A 21,710-nucleotide genomic window follows, 5' to 3' on the forward strand; every position below is an offset into this window, starting at 1 on the left:
CACAGGCCTATGAGGAGGGACGGGGCAGAGGGAGCGTCCCCTGGGCCTCTTGCTGCATCTGGGCTCCCCTGTCTAAGACAGCCAGGGCTGTTGGAGGAGCTGCCGCAGCTCAAAATAGCCCTGACCCTTCCTCTTGGCTCAGAGCTGCTGCCAGCATCACAAGACTGTGAGGACAGCAGTTCACAAAGCCACCCCCACAGCATGTACACCAGGGGCCTTGGACGGGGAGCGGGGCAGGTAGGTGGGCTTCTGCCAGAGCAGGATTGTTGTGGCCCTCAAGGGGGCGGGGACAGGCCTCTGAGGGACTCCAGACAGAGTCCCCCTTTCCAGGCTCAGCTGGGTTCGAGGCCCCTGTCTGCTCAGTAGACGAATCCCAGAGACCTGGAACTCTCCTTCCACCAGCCAACCAGCCTTCTAGACAAAGGCCTGGAAAGCAGCGGGCCGCCCCAGGCCCCCCTAGAGATGCTGGGAGAGGTGCCCAGACACCAGAAGGCAGAATCCAGAGGAGACCTATCAGAAAGGTGACTTTCTGGGATTAAATGTGGAGCCCTGGCATCTGGGGTTCCCTCAGGCAACAGCACCAACCCTGAACAAGGGCTGAGCTTGACGGCAGTTCCCGGAGGGTGGGCTGGGGCAGGGGCTGGGCTGGGCTGGGGCTGGAAGCTGCTCCCATAGAACCCAGGGCTGGGCTGTCTCCACCTTCCTGCCTGATGCAGGAAGTGACAGCCTCACCCTGCTCTCGGTTTACACCAAGAGGGGCGTTTGGTTCTGAGGAATTAGTGTGTCTGAAAGAAGACAATCAGACTCTGAAGGGGCCCAGATGCCCCCCTGTCCAGGAACCGTGAAGGAATGGGCTGGGCGGCCTTGGTACACAACACTCACGGCTGTCAGGAGAGGCAGGCGGCCAAACTGCAGCCCCACGGTTGGGGGCACGGTGAGGCCAGGTCCAGTGTTGGCATATGAAGGGCAACTGAGAGTTGTGCGGTCCCCGCAGGGCCTGGGCTGGGGCTCCTGTCAGGTGAACCCGGGCGCCCCAGCTGAGCCCCCCGTCCTGCTTCTCGTCTCTGGCGTGGTGCAGCAGAGGAAGGGTTTACTGCTAGGAGAAGAGCCCAAAGGCTGGGAAGATGGCCTTCAAAGGGCGAGAGTCTTTAAGGGAAAAAAGCTGACAGGAACTGATTATGGGAGCTGGGGGCAAAGAAGAAACACAGCTCGTAATTCTGGAGACCCCTGGGTGGAGACCACCCACAGGGCTGTGTTCTCCCAGCCCAAACCTAAGACGGGAGCGAAGGCCCGCAGGCCCGCTGTCAGGAGCTGGAGTCAGCTGGTCTGGGGCTGGGGAGAGACGTAAGGTGGGGGTCTAGGAGGACTGGGAAAAGGCCTCACGGATGATCCCAGGGGCAGATCCTGTGTCCTCTCAGGGTGCCGCTCAGGGCCCAGGTTCCCCGGGAAGGGGCTCGGAAGCACCAGCCATGCGGGGAATGGATGAAAAGGTCCAGAGGAAGAGAAGAGGGGGTGGGCGGGGGGACACACACGACACACAGGAAGTCTAGATGCGGTTTCTCAGGCCCTTCCTGGGAACCTTTCTGGTTCAGTGGGACCTGCCGGCCTGCAGCATTAAAAGCACCCCCAGTGTCTCAACAGAACCACCCGGCCCCTGGCCTGCAAGGGGAGGTGTGACATCTGGACAAGGGGGAGGGGCGGTGCCTCCGCCCTCCGTCAGAGGAGCCACGCTGACCCAGACCGAGGGTGCTGGCGCTGAGCCTGGTTGCTCCTCTTACACAGAGGAACCTGAGTCAGTACCGGCTCCTTGCTGGCGGGTGGGAGAGGTTAGGGGCAAAGAGCCAAGCTGGCCCTGAAAGGGCAGCCTTGTCAAAGGAAGGTGTTCAGAAGTTGCCCGGTGCTGTGGTCACGAGGGCCTTCCCTGCAGAGCGAGAGGGCTCCAGCCCAGGCCGGGGGCTGCATCGGTTCCACGGCCACCTGCTGACCAGAGGAATACAGGAGGGCGGGAGGGTTTTGTTCAGCTGCTTCCTTTATTAGAAACAAGTGAGATGTACCAAGCAGAACAACAATGCATTTGGCATTTCTCCCCCCACCCCGGAAATGGATGCCCTCCCACAGCCTGGAGAAAAGCCAAGACAGAAAGGTGAAGCTTCCCACTTCCCTGTTCCCCGATGTGGCACCCTGCCGGCCGGCAGTCAATATTTTTGCACTGAATTGAGTGAAATTTCCCCCACGGCGTCCCTAGGGACGGTCTGTTTGCAGGCCTGCCGTCACCTTGCAGTAGTAAACCACAGCCCCAGCTCTCCTCTGGTTCTGGGGCAGGCGGGCCAGGCCTCAGGAAGGCTGCCCCTGGGTGAGGAGGCACCGGCCAGAAATACGCTCCTGCCCCACACCCCACCCCGGCCTGCCACCACCCTCTCCCTGGCTGTAGCTCTGTGAAGCTATCCAGGCCTTTGGGCCATCTTTGGACAAAGAATTCAAGACACCCACCCCGGGCTTCAGCAAGTATGTGACGGCAGTTAGAAGGGAGCTGCAGCAAGGCCTGAAATTTTCCATAAACCGAGGTGTTGAAGTGGCTTGGTGTGGGCCGGCCTTCAAACCAGATGTCCGCATCTTCGGAAGTGGGCACGCGTGGGGGAAACGAGCCCTATGTAGTTGACCTCAGTCCAGAGCTGAGGCCTCCTTTCTCCCCAGCTCTCTCCTTACAGAGTGAGGAGGCCGTGGGAATGTGCCACAGGGTCAGGGGTCAAATGCAGAGTCAATCCAAAGGCAGGAGTGAACATCTGGAACATGGAGTCCGAGAGCCCAGCGCTGGAGGCAGAGGTTAAGGGCCACACCCGGGAAGCCCACCAAGAGGAGCTGCCCAAGGCAGGTCCCCACGGATGAGTATGGAGGCCCCGGGCCTTTCCCTCGTTGGGTTCAAGCCAGCCACGGGTCCACCATCCTGCAAGGCCCCAAACCCCCAGCACTGGTTCTCTCTGAGCTCTCTGACCTGAAGTCCTGGAACGAGTCGCGTGAAGAACCCAGGGGCTGTTTGGGCAAAAAGGAGACTAACAGCAACCACCGAGCCGACTCCCGCAGACCTGGGCGGCGGCGGCGCTGAAGGCGGCAGGGTCCCTACCAGGAGACAACGGCAGAGTCCAAGGAGCAGTCGCAGGGTTTTGGAGGGAGACACTGGGGCCTCTCCAGGAAATCTGTTTCTTCCAGAACAGGCACGGGCCTCACAGTTTCCATTCCGTGACTTCAGTCACCAAGGCAAAGCTCACTCCCGGCGCTGTCGTGCACCTCAAATTTCAGAGGCAGCTCGGGCTGGGACCTGGCCCCGAGCTGACCAAGCCTGTGACAGGGAGCTTTTCCAAGTTCCAGGTCCTGCCCAAGGTAGGAGAGTTGGGCACTCTGTTCTTTGACATCCTTAGAAGCCTGCACAGGGCGGGCTGCTCTGGGCCTTGGGGTGTGTCCGATGGCTGTGGGGCGAGCCCTGCCTCTCCGACTCCCACCGTCCGTGGAATGCAGTGCACACCTTGCTAAGAACAGCAGCTTCTTTGGTCTGGGCATCTCGGAGTCAAGGAGTCAAAGGTCAGCCATGATCAGTGCCTGCAGTTTGCAGCACGGGGACGACAAGGAGAAGGGAGGCCCCTAGAGGCCTCTGATGAAAAGCCAATCAGTGGAGTTGCTGGCTCCAGCAGCCATCTGCGGGAAGCTGGCAGCACCCCTGCGTGTGCAGGGGCAGAACAGCCCCATCCCAGGCACACGATTCCCTCCAGCTCTGGGGACCCTGCAGAATCAGCCTCTGGCATAGCTCACCAAAACCCACAGCCTGCAACACGGCCCTACAGGCCTGCGAGCTAAGGCTTCCTCCCCTCTACAAGTAGCTGAGAGGTGAAAGCAGCCAGGTGGAAGCACCCCACCCCACACCATTTACCTCCTCCTAGAGCAAAACTTACATACAAGCCTGGACATGGGTTGCTGCCGACAGTTCACAGCCCGATCCTCCCCAAGCCACTGGGCTGAGCACAACTGAGGGATGCCTACACGACAGCCGTGCGACCAGAAGCTCCATTATTCCGGGGGCCACCAGCAGCATCAGCAACCATCACCACCACCACAAAAATCCACAAAACACCATCAGTGAAAATCAGACTCAGACAACGACAACAGGAAATCATTTCTGTCGCCAAGTCCAGATCAGCGTCTAGCCACCACTCCTTGCCGCTACTCGCAGGCTGTGTGTCTCGGAAAGGAGCATGAGAGATGGCTAATGGGTTGGAAGGCACAGGCCAAGGGCTGGTGGCTGGAGGTCTGGGTATCGTCGGCCCCACGCCATCCTTGCCCAACCACCCTGGGGGCATCAGGGTCCTCCTGGCTCTTTGCTCTAAGATGAGCTAAGCAGGATTTGCACTGATGTGGTCTCCACAACGATCCAGATGCTACAAGGAGGTCAAAGGTCCCCTTCAAACTGCCAGTCACCCCAGGCAGTGGAAAAACATCATCTCACAGGGGACTGATCCCCGTAACATACGGTTGGCAACAGCTGGCTAATGAGCCCTGATTTAAAACTCAGTTGGCAGGATGACTTCCTACAGGGAGCAGGCCAAGAGGATTGCAAGAGGGACTTGATTCATGAAGCCCGCTTCCACAGCTCATCCCCGCTGCCCAGGTTCAGGATGCAGAAAAGGCGCGGCCCCTGCAGGAAAAGCTCCGAGTTGAGTCAGCCCCAGCCAGGACTCCACCTGCCGTTCTAAGAGAGCCGAGCTCTCCCCAAAGCTTGCACAGCCCTTCCACCCCAGCCCGCCTTCTCGAAGCCAGTATTCCAGCTGATTCAGAGGGGAACTGGATAATATTCCCCACATCCTCTTTCTCCTGCTCCCCCAAGGAAAGTCAATGCCTGCTTTCAGAAGGAAACAATTCACTGCACCAACGTGTTTGTCTGGCACTGGCCTGAGATTCTAATTTTGAGGAATGATCTGGATTCAGTTTTTCATTAGAGACCAAACATCCTTGTACATTTGGAACATGAAAGATATTTAAAATATTTATATATATATATATAATATATATATACTTTTATTATTCACCCGTTAATTCCATAATATGCCAATCACGAGCTAGTTTTCAGCAGTTACATTCCCTTGACCATGGCTGCATAATGATGTGATTAATTGGAAAACAGGGAGACCAGAGACACGGCCAGAGGTGACATCACGCAGCCTACGCCATTGCAATACAATCATCAAGTTCAGTGGCGGTTTGTAAAACCAGTTCAGTTCTGGTCCCTTTGCCAGGGATTCTCACGTTTGTGAAAACTGGACCAACAAGTGGTGGGGCTCCATTTCCTGGTTTGAATTCTCAGTGGCTTTATCCAGAATCTCACTGGCAACTGGTTACTGTAACACCAGCCCAACCTAGGAGAGCCAAGGGGGGAGAGGCAGAGTTGAGGTGACAGCTGTCCAAAGCCTCTCCCACTCCCCCGCCCAGTCCTGCAGTCCCAATGACTGGTAGAGCCCGCAGAGCGCCACCGTGCTCAGTGAGCAGGCTCACAGCGAGCCCGGGGCTCTCACCCAACCTCCTCTGATGCTTTATACACCAGATCTTTTAATGAAAGCAGCTGCGGCAGCCTGAGGACTACTGGGCACAAGGGTGCCCTCACCTGTCAGTCATCCCGTAAACGCCAGCTACCCCCATGGCCCTGAGCCACCTTTTGGAGCTGGCGGGGGAGGGAGGGCCACACTGGGATAAGGGCAGCAGCCCAGCAGAGGAAAACCCCCTCAGGGCCTCAGACTCTCCCTTCCTGCCTGACTGGGGGCACGCGACTCGCACAGTGTCCTGAGACGGTCCTGAAGCCCTGCCCCCAGTTGGATGCGGCAGCTCACCGGGTGGGAGGAGAGGCTGGAGACTACCTTCCTGCTTCTGCGCGGCTCTAGGGCCCATGCCCTCCGCCACCCTCACATCAGCTGCTGAAAGGAGAATACGGACCCTCCTAGTCTGGTCACCAGAGGGAGGGACTTTTCAAGGGTCCAGACTGATGCTGGATCCCAGACCCGAGGTCCTGGTTCCGTTGGAGACGCCAATTCCCTGACCCACACAGGCCCAGCCGTGGGCCTGACTGCGAGGGAGCTCGGTGGGAGGCGGCACCTAGCGCGTACGTACCTTCTCTGCCCCCATGCTGGGGCACTTCCAATTGTAAAGGTAATACTGTAGGTTGCCGTCCCCTATGCCAAACTTGAGCTTCTCCAGGAAGGTTTTGTTCTCCATGAGATCCAGTGCATTGAATACGTCAAACCCTTTCTGCATGGCAGCAGGGAGAGACAGGAACAGGTGAAGACAGGTGAAAGCTACCTCACCTTCCTGCCCTTTTCTATCGTATCAAAACCATCCACAGGCGGCCAGGGGAGCAATCTTCCTTCAGAAGCTCCTGCTGCTTCCATGTTACATCCAGACTGCGGCCAGCACCCCGCTCCCTGGGGGTGGTTCTTATGATGCTCTGAGCACCCTGCCCGGCCTCTCCTCGGCGTGCGCCTCAGTACACACTTGTGTACTCAGTGTCCAGGCCACCGCTCCCACTGTTCCTTGTTACACTTCCCTGAAACACTCTCGTAATTTCCACAGCCCTCTCTGGAGACCAAGCCCTGAACCTTTTCCTCTGAAAAGCTGACTCCCATGAGCCACTGGGCATTTGCACTGCTCCCTCACTCCCTGACATTCCAACTCCGAGGCCTCTGTGCACCGAGGGATTTTACGACGTTTGATACGCTGCTTCGAGGCTGCAACAGACACTTCCTAAATCTCACCAGCTTGATCAGAAGCTCTCCCAGGGCAGCGACTGGCCTGTCATTGTTCAGCTGGCGCACAGTGGGCTGGGCCAGGCGCAGGCAGAACCCATGGGGCAGGACTGCCTGGAGACCTCTCCAGTGTAAGAGAAGCCCGGGCCCCTCCCCCCATGCTCTACTGTCAGCCGCTCCAATGACTCACCGCAACAGACACCGATCTCCCCATTCCCACCCTGGGGAGGTCGTAAGGAGAACACCTCTACTCCCCGAGCAGGCCTGGCTATTCAGGCTCCTTGGCAGTGCCTACCGTGAGAACGAAACTCACTGAAATAAATCAGAAGGAGTTCAATGCCTTCACTTAGTGTGGGCGCTCCTTGCTCCCTCCTAGTTTTGAGCTGCTGGCTGAAAAGTGCTAGGCTGGTGGAGCACGAGGGGGAGGAGGCCTCAAAGCTCCCAGCCTGTGGGCAGCCACCTGCGAGCCGTGCTCACCACCGCCCCACGGCCCCTTCCCTCTGATCTGCTGCTTACCATTTTGGCGAGAACGAGGGCGTCGCTCATGAGGTCTAGAAGAGGGGTCTGGGTGTGAACGTTGTAGAAAGAATAAGCAGCCTTTAGACTCTTGTGGGTCGGGTGATTCATGATGGTGGACGGAAGTGTATAAAAGCTCAGGAAATCGGTCACCTCACCGTTTGCATTCTGAAGGGCAGACAATAGGAAGAAGGCAGTGTCACATGGGCACAGGGTTCCTGCAACCTGGGAATAAAATGTTTTCTACTGCACTCCACCACCCTCAGGCAGCTCTGCCGCTCTAGATGAATGGGTGGAAACTGAAGCAGGATATGCACGGAGGAGAAAACACATGGCCGGGGGAACTTGAGGACAGAACTGGAAGGAAAATCCAGGGGGAGCTATGGGCTGAACCTGCCATGATCCTTCCCCGCCTGTGGTGCCAGGGCCTTCTCACAGCTCCCAGGACCCAGCACACCTGGTCGGCACCAGACCAAGCGGGGACAGGCAGGGAGTTGAAGGCTCACCTGACCGAGAGGGGCTCAGCTCTCTCTACTGGGAGTCACCAGTGGGGGTGGGGGAGGGGGAGAGGAACGGCTCATCTTAGCCAACGCAAGCTACAACTTCCTGTCTTTAGTGGGGACCAAGCACGGATGGTCAAGGAAGTCTAGGGTGCCAACACTCCCATCAATCGCTCTTCAGTCACCGAGGCTGGGGACTCCAGCCACTTAGGGAGGACGCCTCCCCGCCAACGGGGCAGAGGCCCAGAACACCCCTCCCCACTCACCTCCACCACAAAAGTGTCGATGATATTCTCCTGGGGGTAGAACCAGTGTTCCACCTCCTCTTGGCTCATGACTGGCGTGAGGTGAAACTGCTTCAGGTACTGGGTGAGGAGCTTGTGCACTACTGCAATGTCCTTTTTTTCCATTGGTCGCAGCCCAGCTGTCTTGGGAGTCTGGAAGAAAGAACCAGAGAGCATCAGGTGTGCTGACCATGAGCACCTTGGCTCCCTCTCAAGTCCTACATGAACCAAAAACCTCACACTGTCTCCCTTCCTACCCCGACCCTGAGTCTATCCACCCAGGCCCCTCGAGAGAGACTCCTCAGTTATCCCAGGCAGCTCCCTCTCACCCACTGTCCACATCCACTCCGGCACAAGTCCTGCCCCTGCAGTGTCTTTGGCCCTTTCCCTCGTGGTTAAGGCTGCCATCCTTGACTAAGGCTGCGTCAATCTCTTATCCACATGGCCCAGGCCGGCTTCCTAAGAAAACACAGCCCGTCACACCCCTCCCTGTTCCAAACTCCCTAACACAGAACACAAAACCTTCCACCCTCGGGACCAGTGGCTGTTCTGGCTGTGATCTTCTGTCTCTCTAGCCCAGTGGCTCTCAGCAGGAGCAATTTTGTCCCCAGGGGACATCTGACAATATTCAGAGACATTTTTGGTTGTCACAACTAGAGGGAGGGGTGCGATGGCATCTAGTGGGTAGAAGCCAGGGATGCTGCTAAACATCCTACAACGCACAGGACGGTCTCCGTGATGAAGAATTACCCAACCCAGGGACTTCCCTGGTGGCGCAGTGGTTAAGAATCCGCCTACCAATGCAGGGGACACGGGTTCGAGCCCTGGTGCGGGAAGATCCCACATGCTGCAAAGCAGCTGAGCCCGTGCGCCACGACTACTGAGCCTGCGCTCTGGAGCCCGTGAGCCACAACTACTGAAGCCCACACACCTAGAGCCCGTGCGCCACAACAAGAGAAGCCACCGCAATGAGAAGCCTGCACACCGCAATGAAGAGTAGCCCCTGCTCGCTGCAACTAAAGAAAGCCCGCATGCAGCAACGAAAACCCAATGCAGCCAAAAATAAATAAATAAATTTATTTATTTATTAAAAAAAAAAAAGAATTACCCAACCCAAAATGTCAATGGTGCCATGGTGGAGAAACCCTGACCACCCCATGGATGTGCTGGGGTAGGCCCAGCCCGGTGCTACTCCTGGGCCTCAGTAAAGCCTTTCTTGGCCCCTCTCCTCCGAGCCTCACAACCTTTTCCCACTGAACTGCAGCTCATCTCTTCCTACACTGCTCACTCTCCTATAGACTTAGAGCACTTCACAGACAGCCTCCAAGCCACAGGCACCATGGAAGCCCGGGCCTGGTAGAGCCTACACTGGATGCCCGCCTTGCCTATCCACTTGGACACCACTACCCCAGTACTGCCCCTGGCAGGACACTGCTGCAAGTAAAATTCAGAAGAAAAGCACAGAACTCCCAGGATTTAATCTCATGCCAGAATCCCACCCCACAGCTGCTTCTCCTTAGAAAATGCTTCAGTGGAATGAACCCATGTGATGCTCTGGAGTAAATACTGGGGCTGAGGGAACATTCCCAAAGGCTTAATACACAAAGGTGGGGTCAGCCGAGTCTGAAATCAGGGTAGAGTTAGTTTATATACCTCAGTCACTGCCTGACACAACTGCTTCCTAATGCAGGAATTGCTGCTTCTTCTTTTTTTTTAAATTTTATATCAGAGTATAGTTGATTAACAATGTTGTGTTAGTTTCAGGTGTACAGGAATTGCTGCTTTTTTTTTTTTTTTAACATCTTTATTGGGGACAGGAATTGCTTTTAAAACTGCAGTTCCGGGCTTCCCTGGTGGCGCAGTGGTTGAGAGTCCGCCTGTCGATGCAGGGGACACGGGTTCGTGCCCCGGTCCGGGAAGATCCCACATGCCGCAGAGCAGCTGGGCACGTGAGCCATGGCCGCTGAGCCTGAGCGTCCGGAGCCTGTGCTCCACAACGGGAGAGGCCACAACAGTGAGAGGCCCGCATACCGCAAAAAAACCCCCAAAAAAACCCTGCAGTTCCAGGGGACTTCCCTGGTGGCACAGTGGTTAAGAATCCGCCTGCCAATGCAGGGGACATGAGTTCGAGCCCTGGTCCAGAAAGATCCCACATGCCACGGAGCAACTAAGCCCGTGCGCCACAACTACTGAGCCCTGGCACCACAACTACTGAAGCCTGTGCACCTAGAGCCCGTGCTCCGCAACAGGAGAAGCCACTGCAATGAGAAGCCCGCGCACTGCAACGAACAGTAGCCCCAGCTGGCCACAACTAAAGAAAGCCTGAGCACAGCAACAAAGACCCAAAGCAGCCAAAAATAAATAAGTAAATAAATAAATTTAAAACTGCAGTTCCAGGACCTCTAGCTGCCATAATTCCTTGCTAATCCTGATGTCTCTAGGGAACACTTAGTGACCTTGTTTCTACATGGTAGCTCCCCAAATGACACCTCAAATCCTGGACTGAAAAAGCAGCCATGCTGGGGTTCTCACCCACAGGCGGGGAGATCCAAAGACATTCTTCCAGCTGCTACACTTTAAGAACACTCTCCAGTGGCCCAAGGGGACACTCATCATGGCTCCCTAAGCTGGTTTCCTGGGCAGTGCCTAACTATGCTGCAGCGGGCTCTCAAAGCAGGGCACTAATGACCCCAATCCAGGGGTGGATCAGCCCAATCCCAGGGCGATTAATCCAGTTTGGTGGCTGATGAGTCCAGGCGGGCAGCCCTCTGATCAGCAGGCATCCAATAACTGTGCTGACACTGCCCGGAAGAGCTCTGAGGGAAGAGAAGGGATTTTAAGATCCATTAGGCTCCTGAAGACAGGCACAACAGGAGAACAAGGAGCGTCTGTCTCACTGGCAAACTAGGCAAACCGAGGCCCAGAGGAGAAAACCAGCTCACTGCAGGCTGCCTAGTCCTTCGGCGGCAAAATCTGGGCGGGAGGATTGGGACTGGAAATCTGGGCTCCCCTCACAACCTCAAGCCACCTCTCCTCCACCTGACTCGGCAGAGGGAGCAGCAGATGCTCTGTGGCTCATTTCCGCTGGGTCCTGGGATGTGCTGCGTACCAGTGAGTGGATTCCTCTCTCCATTATGCTTCACTTAGGCTAAAATTACACGGAATAGGTGTTCTCTGAGTCTGCCAACAGATGGCAGAGAAACTAGCCCAGGTGTAGGCTCAGGAGAACAGAGGAAGTCCAACTAAAATAAAAACCTTGCTACAGATAACAGAACGACAGGATGGAAAGGCTAGGAACCCGGAAACTACGGGTTGAGTTGCTTTTCTGGTAAGAGCCCCCTCCACCGCCCCCCCAGGCCCCGCTCCTTTCCTGCTGAGGGCGAGGCTCTCCTTGGCCTCCCCCCTGCCCCTGCCCAGGGCCCCGAAGCACCACTGGCCTCTGGAAGTCGGTAGAGCTTCATGGTGCGTTGCATGGTCATATTTCTGCTCAAGTGGGAGAACTTCACTTCAATCAGCTTCCGTGGGTTTAGGGACCGATGCCAGTACCTGTGGGGACACAATGTCCTGTCCTCAGAGGACTATGGCAAGTCTCATTAAAAGGACAACAGCGGAACTTCCCTGGTGGCACAGTGGTTAAGACTCCGCGCTCCCAATGCAGGGGGCCTGGGTTTGATCCCTGGTCAGGGAACTAGATCCCACATGCACGCCGCAACTAACAGTTCGCATGCCGCAACTAAGGAGCCCACGTGCCGCAACTAAGAACCAGCACAACCAAATAAATAAATATTAAAAAAAAAAAAAGGACAATTGCACAGGGATCTCAAGATGGCCGGCAGGTGGCGTAAGAGACCCGTCGGGCCCCACTTGAGCCAGTGGCGTCGCCCCAGATGGCCAACCTCCCCACAGTGAGTGCAGAGTGGCCACAGCGCTTCCTATATTTTCTTTGTCAAGTTCACAAGCCACTCCTCTGTAACAGTATTTGTCTGGGAACAGCGATCACCACTCCTGGAATCAAGTCAATGGAAAAGCCTTCTAGTTCTCTGAATGTTTAGCCTCTGCCTCCTCCTTTCCAGCATTTGTCTGGTGTTTTCACTTTTGAAGTTCTTAAGGCAGAATATTCAATTGTTTCAAAGAACTTTCGAAGGCAGAGGTTGTGCTTGGTGCACACAGGGATGCTCTTTCGGCCCACATAATATTCAAAACAAAATTGAGCCAACCATTTAAAACTTTAGGACATTTACCATAAAGATCCAGATTTGGCCTCATCCTTAAAAACGAGAACAAAACCCCAGCAGACTGACCCCCGCCATTTCCAAATGGAAGGAATCGGGGGGACCTAAGAAAGCCTAACCCCTTTGGGCAGGGCACGCTCTGTGCACACTGCTGTTCCTACAGCCTCCCACCCGGCTCCTGTGGGGACCACCGCCCACCTCATCAGACACCAGAGCAGGAGACGCTCTAGGGCACACGCGGAGGGGCAGAACTGTGACTCACAGTGACACAAGCTCCTCAAACTAGAGCAGGCATGTCGCCGTTTCTAGGACCTTGCAAAGAAGAGATTTTTTTACCTGCAGGTGCCAACAGGCTTTGGTAATACGACCCCGGCAGTGTAAACAGCTTGGAAGATGCCCTCCAGGTGCACCCGCCGGGTTATCTCACGGATCAGGACTGGAGCCACCCTCTTGGAACGCAGCTTCTTGTGGACACACAAGAAGTTGATCTCTACCATCTTCTTCTCTCTGAAGAGGAAGGAAAAAACCCAGGGACAAGGCTTTTAACAGGCAAGGTAATCCTGTCCAGCACATGGAGCGCCCTGCAGAGACCGGGGCCCTCAGCACAGGCTTGTGTTCTGCCTCTGCCTGCACTCAGCAGTCGGGACTCGGACGCCCTCCCACTGCCCTGCTCTGCTGCACCAGGCAAGGGGCCCACTCTCTAAGGACTCTGCCTCCAAAGGTAAGTGGGACTCAAGCAAACTCCTTTATTTAAGGCACCACAGCATCTCCCTGGTGAAGCCCCAATAGTAGGCTGGCGGGGTCCCACCTTTAGCCGTCAGGAACCCCACAGAGTAAGTCAAGGGTTATTCTAGGATTGCAGGGGTTCTGACTCCCCCAAGAACCCACAGCCTCTAAGCCCAGAAGGCTGTGGTAGATGGTTCTGACATTTCCAGGGAAAGCAAAGAGCAGAGCTTGAAGGCCCCGTGACCGTGTGGTGGTGAGTCACACCCGCCACTTCTGAAGCGGCGGCTTGAGTGTGTCAATCCGTGAGTGGCACAAATGCAAATGCTGAACTGCTGGTCAGGGAGTGCACCGGCCCTCAGGGTGGACTCCTTCCAGCCCAGGTCACAGACAAGAGCACCAGCAACAATTCAGAGCCAGACAGGTGGTTCCTATGATGAATTTCTTCCCATGACCCAAGTTCCCTCCCTTCGTGGGAACTTCCCTCTTTCTTCTACGGAAAGTATGTGCGTGTTTCCCCCCCACCTTCCCAGACCAAGCAGGATGGTGAGGATGCGGGGGGTAGGAGTGGCGCTGGTGCTTACGTGTCATAGATATGGATGTTTGCCGGGATGGCGCTGATGAACCCAACCAGTTTCCGACTCGAGACCACTCGAACCCCACAGTGCCACTGGGGGAGCCAGCCAGGCGGCCGGAGAGCCCTAGAGGAGAGACGGGGGCTGTAGCCGTGGTGCTGCTCGCCAGTGGCCTTGGGGGACTGTCTGGGCTCTGCCGCCGAGTCTGGTTCTAAGCTCGTGCTACCACCTCCCTGAGTGGGGGTGAACAGCTCAATTCTCCTAATTCTCTTTAGGGCCAAACCCTCCTGGACACCAATGGGATGGAGCCACAGCTCGCTCTTTCTGCTCAGTCCACTTGGCCTACTTGCTCATCCAACCCAGGGCTGTCACAGTGAAGATTTCATCCTGATCCGGTTTCTTTGTGCTCACTTACTCTGACAGCCCGAGCCGGAGCACCGGCCTCCCTGGCTTTGAGTCCAGTGGGTCCCATGGTCGGGAGCTGGCTGTGGAGCCTCTGGAGCTCTGGGCTCCACCTCCCCAAAGCACCATCACCTCCTCTCTTTCCGCTTGGCCAGTCTTCCTTTCCCTCCCATTTCAGGCAGGCCCCCACCGTGCTGGCCTCATGCCTCTACCTTCCCGGATATTAAACGAGGCCCGGGAGGGTGGGTGGCCCAGCCAGGCGAGGTCATTTTCATACTACTGAGCATGCTCGGGACATGGATAGAAAACGACCTCTTTTCTTTTAAATCTTAGCAGGTCTCATCCCTCCCTCCCTTCTTACATAAAGTCACTATACAGTAGACGATCTTTTCTTCTGGGTACCAATTCCATAAAGGAATCCCTCACCCAGTCATTCTGTCTTAAATAAGGTTTTGATTCTAAGCTCCACGAGAAGCAAGTCTCCTTCAGATGCAGAAGCTCAAAAATCGCATACTAATTTGTCATTAAAAGGATGGCTCTTAGCAGGGATGAAAAATCTGGTGCCCTGTCGTTGTTCTGCTCTATGCCTGGCTCTGGAACCTTAATAAGAAAGCCCTTACAACTCACCACAAAAGAAATTCGGGAGAATAATCAAATCGGAACATGTTGTCATCATCTTCCACATAATTCTCATTCAGGAGGGTGTAGAGTTCTTTCAGCTGCAGAGAGGAGGAGCTGCCTTAGAGGTGTTCTGCCAGGGGTGGGGACGAACTCCAGTACCCTGGGGCTCCAAGCCTTTCAGGACAAGGCAAACTACCAAAAATTATGTTTCATCTCCCAAATCCTTTTCATGGCAGGGACTCCTGGAACAAGTACCCTAGTGCTTAATAGGAAACTGAGCCACCAAGGGTAGAGTGGCAGACTTAAGTACATGAAGGGGCAGACCAAGAATGTCATCCAACTAACCAACCACTCCATCGTTAAGACAAGGGACTGAATAAATGGATGAACAAGAAAAATGAAAGCATGAAGGAAAGGTATCTGCCTCGGGGAGTGGCAGGGGTTAACTCTCAACCTGCCAGAGAAGCCAAGAGCTATTTATGTGGAGTCGTGGGCAGGCCCCAGGGGCAACAGGTGGGGGCTCTGCTCAGACCTGCGTGGCTCAGCTCTTAAGACAGCCCTTGAGGAAGGCCTGAGTAGAAGCCGCCTCGATGTGACTGCAGGCCTGTTAGTGAAAGTGGCAGCCGGTCCACACTCCTGGCCCACCCAGGCCTACTCACCACACCACGGTCCCCCAGGTCCAAGGCATCCCAGGCGAAGTCCTGGGGCAGCGTGTAGGGCTCCTGGCGGATGCTGTCTTTGTCAGGTTCCACGGGACCATGTGTGTTCACGACTTCCCCTGGAAGAAGAGCACAGCCATAAGCCTCACCCTCGGCTTCCTAGGGAAGGAAGGGGCTCAGCTCAAAGACTGACCTCAGCAAATTCCTCCTATCCCTAGGAGCCCTCCATCTCAAGGACACTCTGTTCCTGGCAACTGCAGACCATCTCTCCAGCTGCCCTTGGCCCCTAGCTGAGGGCCAATTCATGGCCAAGCTTAAGAACAATCAGCGGGATCCAAGGTGGTTGGTTTCTTGGACATTCTTTTAAATCTCCCTTTGGTTCCTGAATGACAAACATTTATCTTGACTAGTTTGGCTCCCTGCCTCCTGGTTGGTGTAGAGTGCTGTCATGGCCCTGGCCCAGGCCCATCGACCTGGATGGATTTGTAAGGAGTTGCAACAAGGCCGCTTTTGTGTCAACAGCAACAACAACGTACTGGGCCTATTCCTGAGCTAGACAATGGCGTCCAGGCGCCAGGCTCACTATGGGTCCCGCCAGCCTTGGCTTTGAACAACGTGGGCCAGTTAACTGCTGCTGCCAGCTCAGGCCCTCGGTGTTTACAGAGCCCTGTGAGCGCCTTCAGGCTGAATCACTGAGTCTACACCACGCTGCTGGGAAGTTACCCTCCGATGGGACATCTCCACCCGGGACGGACACCCTTCCCCTGTGGAGTACATAAGAAGTGAGGGGGGTACTGAGAAGACAGAGCCCTGATTCCCAACCCCTGCCAAATCAGACCTATCTGATAAACTCAGACAAATCAGCCACTTAACTTTGGCCCCTGGAATTATTTGGCCCTGGCAGATTCCACAATTCAGAGCTCATTCATGTTCACAACTTAGAAGAATGAAATGTTTAGTACATTTTGAAAACAGTCTTTTCAGGGGACCACTCAGTACACGGCTCCCAGCACAAGGCTCTAGGCACTCAGTTCATGCTTTTACTGACATTCGGACTCCTGGCCCAAACACACCATTCTAACGCGTAACAGGAAGCTGTGGACCCTCCCAGTGACGGATCTGTGGGGCAGGTGTAGTGGAAACGGCTGCATCCAGCCGTGAGCTGAGCACAACACCATCAGGACTGACCGTCTAACTCTCGCCCGGCACATTTACTGAACACCAGTCAGACATGGCGTACCAGGACAGAGCTGAGAAAAGACAAGGTCCCTGGCCTCACAAGATACACCATCTTCTGGGGAAATATTCAAGAAATGAGTCACTACCAACGTGCTAAGGGTCACAGATTGCAAAGTACAGGCAACAATGGGGACACAGCAGGGAAGAATCCAGCTAACTCTTATTTATAAGCTGCTCCCAAATACGTTTCCTTGGGAAAGCGGTTATATATTTTTTCCCTGGTTTAGAAATTGGCCTTTTGATTAATTCATAAAGCAGCCCTTGTGACTTGGTTTAATGTAAGTCAATCCACTTTCAATTCCCTGCCACGTATAACTTTTTGAGCCTACCAAGCCAAGGGCTGGACCCTTGGAAGGTACCAAGGATTTCTACTCTAGTCTAGGTGCTAATCAATTTTCCCTATCTTGTTTTGAACTTATACCCTTTGCAAAAGACGTTTTCACTTATCTATCTATGGTAGTGTTGGGTCTTCATTGCTGCACGCGAGCTTTCTCTAGTTGCGGCGAGCAGGGGCTACTCTTCGTTGCGGTGCGTGGGCTTCTCGTTGCAGTGGCTTCTCTTGTTGCAGAGCACAGGCTCTAGGTGCGCGGGCTTCAGTAGTTGTGGCACGTGGGCTCAGCAGTTGTGGCTCGTGGGATCTACAGCACAAGCTCAGCAGCTGTGGCGCACAGGCTTAGGTTGCTTCGCGGCATGTGGGATCTCCCTGGACCAGGGTTCGAACCCATGTCCCCTGCATGGGCAGGTGGATTCTTAACCACTGCACCACCAGGGAAGCCCTCCAAAAGACATTTTTAAACTTCAGAACTTTTTTATCAATTTTTTCCCCCAAATGATTTCATGGACAAGACACTGGTGGCCTTTGCCACTACGTGACCACAGTCTCAAGGCCAAATCACTTCATTTAGGCTGGTTACTAGGTCCTGCATGCACCAAGCATTATCCATTTGCGCCTTCACCATGTGTTCACAGAATCCTAGAATGCGCCAGCTCTGCGGCAGGAGCTGGCGAATGAAATGGACGTAGGTCCTCATCATCACGGGTACCAAAGACACAAGCAAGCAGGCACCTGTCACTCAGTATAACGAGAGTCCACGACAATGAAGTATGGTAGGAGGGGGAGGGGTCAGGAAAGACCTCTCAGAAGAAATATCTAAAGATGTGATCTCAAGGATAATTAGGAATTAGGCAGGAGTGGACTGGGTGGGGCAGGGAGGGTGGGTACACTGAGGGAACAGCACAGTCAAGGCCTGGAGATGAAGTGGGGGGAAGGAAGGAAACTAGGAGAGGAGGCTGAAGAGGAGAGCGGGGACCGATCGTGGAGGACCCTGCGAGCTACTACCGAGGCTGGACTTCATCCTCAAGGCTGTGGGACATCCTGAACGGGTCTTTAAGGGGGAGGGGAGGGAGGAGTGACATCCTGAGATTTGAATTTTACAAAGAGCACTCAATAAGTGCTCGTCAAGTGACATTACTGAGTGAACTTTTATACAATATTCAATTGGTAAGTCTTCATCTACGTGTTGACAAACCAGCTCTCACAGGTTATCTCAAGGCTGTGTGCCATCTGCGAGACATAGCTGGCGAGGCAGAGTCAGAGCAAACACCGCGAAAAGCAGCACTCTGAGCGGACTCGCGGCCCGGGGCGCCAGTAAGGCTGAGAGCGGCCCAGGGCTCCTGCCTGCCACCTTCCAATGGCTCCTGAGCGCCTCTGGCTGAGTCGGTGCGGGCTGCTCTGCAGAGCACGGCAGGAATGCAGCCAACTGTCTCTAGGCCACCATGAGCCAGCGAGCAGCTGAGGAGGACACTGGGAACTCTGAAAGAAAACCCTGGACCTTCAACAGGTTTCTTTCTGTACACTCTACCCCCAAATGCTCTCTTTGCCTTCCGACACCGAGATCCAAAACCAAGCGCCACGGTGCACCTGTGAAGGACTTGGGAGAAAAGAATGTGAGATCTGGGAGACCTTAAGCCTAACGAGCAGGACAAGGGACAAAGTGGGGAAGCTTCTCTCTCAGGGCCCGGGGCAACCAAGTACGCGTCCGCCTTCTCCCTTTCTTCGGGAGAGTTACTTTTTAAACTAATCTAACAGTGGCCAGATTCCACCCCACTAAGGTCAGGCAAAGTAAAAGGATTCCTCACCACCCCCCGACTAGCGCAGGAAAAGGGGTGACTGAAAAAGGAGAAGGACATGGTCTGAAAAGGGAGATCAAAAGTTGATCTGGGAGCACAAAGAATTGTTATACAGCTGAAGACACTGGCTGTTTACAGGCCTTTCAATGGTGAACTTAGGATGATTTTTTTTTAAAAAATACATTTATTTATTTATCTGTGGCTGCGTTGGGTCTTCGTTGCTACGTGCAGGCATTCTCCAGTTGCAGAGAGCAGGGGCTACTCTTCGTTGCAGTGCGCAGGCTTCTCATTGCGGTGGCTTCTTTTGCTGCGGAGCATGGGCTCTAGGCACGCAGGCTTCAGTAGCTGTGGCACGCGGGCTCAGTAGTTGTGGCTCATGAGCTCTGGAGCACAGGCTCAGTAGTTGTGGCACACGGGCTTAGCTGCTCCGCGGCATGTGGGATCTTCCCGGACCAGGGCTTGAACCCGTGTTCCCTGCATTGGCAGGAGGATTCTTAACCACTGCGCCACCAGGGAAGTCCCAGATGATTTTAAACTCCTAAAGAATTCTAAGTCTTTTGAGTGAAATGCAATCTAACTCTCACCACAAGTTGGGGAGTGCTGCAAACACAGTACACTTGATATGCTTGAGTCTCACAATTATTAGCCCCCAGTTAAGTGGAAAAAATTAAAGCAAGAAGCTGTAAATCACTCTACCCTAAGGACAGTCAGAAGCAGAACTGGGGTGACACCTCAGCCACGCGGACCAACTGATGCCTATAATGTGGTACTTTCTATGTGCTGACTCACAGACACAAAGGAATCCTTTATTTGGACCTGACTGACCGTGGACCTGAAAGGCAGACTGGCCAGAAGCTTGGAGTGATCACTCTTCCCCAGAGCCCCACACCACACACTGCCCAGAAGGCACATCGAGGAGAAACAAAACAGCCCCATTCCACCTTCCCGAGGCCATCTAGGTCCCTGTGAGCAATAGTGTGGCTTTGTCACGAGCTTTCTGAGAACAAAACGGGAGTACTGTCTACATACAGGTGGAGAAACTGAGGCAAACATCAAAGAGTAAATGAGCTAAAGCAGAAGAGAAGCCCATTAATCCCAACTGGCCTCTTCACCAGGTTCCATGTCTATGAAGAATGGAGCAAAGTCACCCATTTGCAAATTCTTAATGAAAAATAAAACCAAACCAAGACCCCATCTGAAAACAGCCAAGGTGCACAGCAGCCCCCCACCCCGGATGCCTCTTCGTGCAATTCACTCAGAGGTGGAGCGTGTGGCTCTCGATTCTTCCTGCTGCTTCGTGGGGGAGTGGTCGCCGGGGCCCGTTACCTGTAATACCCTAAGAATAGTATTGCTGTGACCCAAAGCCTTGTTGGAGGGCTTAGCCAGTGGCCTGGGACCTGGCTGACCGGGACAGCTCAACAGACCTGGTGGATGGGTGAGGGCAGGGTTCTAGAACAGTGCCTGCTGCTGATTCACGACTCGCAACCATCCAGGCACTGCCTTGCTTTGCACCCTCTGGGGGGCACGTCTCAGCTTGCTTCTGGATTGGGACTAAGCTGTCTACAGACTGCATCTGCTCCAGAGCAGAGCTTCTCAAACTTGCAGAGTGGACACAAATCCCCTGCACGTTCTGATTCTGCAGGTCTGGGGCTCGAGATTCTGCATTTCTACAAGCTCTTAAGCAACGTCCATCCTGCTGGCCGGAGGGGCACACTCTGGAGTAGACGACTCTCCTTGGGCACAGCTGCCCCTCTCCCCTCACCAGGCTTTCATTCTGCCCTCAGCCCGCTCTTGCCCACCAAACACACCGTCAAACCTCACTGTGCCACTGGAGGGGAGCAGTAACACGGACAGCCTGAACCGTCAAACCTCACTGTGCCACTGGAGGGGAGCAGTAACACGGACAGCCTGAACCGTCAAACCTCACTGTGCCACTGGAGGGGAGCAGTAACACGGACAGCCTGAACCGTCAAACCTCACTGTGCCACTGGAGGGGAGCAGTAACACGGACAGCCTGAACCGTCAAACCTCACTGTGCCACTGGAGGGGAGCAGTAACACGGACAGCCTGAACCGTCAAACCTCACTGTGCCACTGGAGGGGAGCAGTAACACGGACAGCCTGAACCGTCAAACCTCACTGTGCCACTGGAGGGGAGCAGTAACACGGACAGCCTGAACCGTCAAACCTCACTGTGCCACTGGAGGGGAGCAGTAACACGGACAGCCTGAACCGTCAAACCTCACTGTGCCACTGGAGGGGAGCAGTAACACGGACAGCCTGAACCGTCAAACCTCACTGTGCCACTGGAGGGGAGCAGTAACACGGACAGCCTGAACCGTCAAACCTCACTGTGCCACTGGAGGGGAGCAGTAACACGGACAGCCTGAACCGTCAAACCTCACTGTGCCACTGGAGGGGAGCAGTAACACGGACAGCCTGAACCGTCAAACCTCACTGTGCCACTGGAGGGGAGCAGTAACACGGACAGCCTGAACCGTCAAACCTCACTGTGCCACTGGAGGGGAGCAGTAACACGGACAGCCTGAACCGTCAAACCTCACTGTGCCACTGGAGGGGAGCAGTAACACGGACAGCCTGAACCGTCAAACCTCACTGTGCCACTGGAGGGGAGCAGTAACACGGACAGCCTGAACCGTCAAACCTCACTGTGCCACTGGAGGGGAGCAGTAACACGGACAGCCTGAACCGTCAAACCTCACTGTGCCACTGGAGGGGAGCAGTAACACGGACAGCCTGAACCGTCAAACCTCACTGTGCCACTGGAGGGGAGCAGTAACACGGACAGCCTGAACCGTCAAACCTCACTGTGCCACTGGAGGGGAGCAGTAACACGGACAGCCTGAACCGTCAAACCTCACTGTGCCACTGGAGGGGAGCAGTAACACGGACAGCCTGAACCGTCAAACCTCACTGTGCCACTGGAGGGGAGCAGTAACACGGACAGCCTGAACCGTCAAACCTCACTGTGCCACTGGAGGGGAGCAGTAACACGGACAGCCTGAACCGTCAAACCTCACTGTGCCACTG

At 55.0% G+C, this 21,710-nt stretch overlaps 1 protein-coding gene across 1 annotated transcript in view; it reads right to left on the reverse strand.

Annotated features, from left to right (window-relative positions):
• Positions 1-2,042: 2,042 nt before the first annotated feature.
• NMT1 (N-myristoyltransferase 1) overlaps positions 2,043-21,710 on the reverse strand; it is a 37,464-nt gene continuing 17,796 nt past the window's right edge. The window contains exons 4-12 of the mRNA XM_030848911.3: positions 15,292-15,410; positions 14,639-14,730; positions 13,619-13,735; positions 12,648-12,818; positions 11,517-11,625; positions 8,062-8,232; positions 7,296-7,463; positions 6,148-6,285; positions 2,043-5,402 (exon numbers count right to left, since the gene is read on the reverse strand). Coding sequence (XP_030704771.1) covers positions 5,382-5,402; positions 6,148-6,285; positions 7,296-7,463; positions 8,062-8,232; positions 11,517-11,625; positions 12,648-12,818; positions 13,619-13,735; positions 14,639-14,730; positions 15,292-15,410 — 1,106 coding nt within the window. The 3' untranslated portion in view covers positions 2,043-5,381. The remainder of the gene's footprint in view (positions 5,403-6,147; positions 6,286-7,295; positions 7,464-8,061; positions 8,233-11,516; positions 11,626-12,647; positions 12,819-13,618; positions 13,736-14,638; positions 14,731-15,291; positions 15,411-21,710) is intronic.

Source organism: Globicephala melas, chromosome 20 (genome assembly GCF_963455315.2).
Source record: "Globicephala melas chromosome 20, mGloMel1.2, whole genome shotgun sequence".
Classification (NCBI taxonomy): domain Eukaryota; kingdom Metazoa; phylum Chordata; class Mammalia; order Artiodactyla; family Delphinidae; genus Globicephala; species Globicephala melas.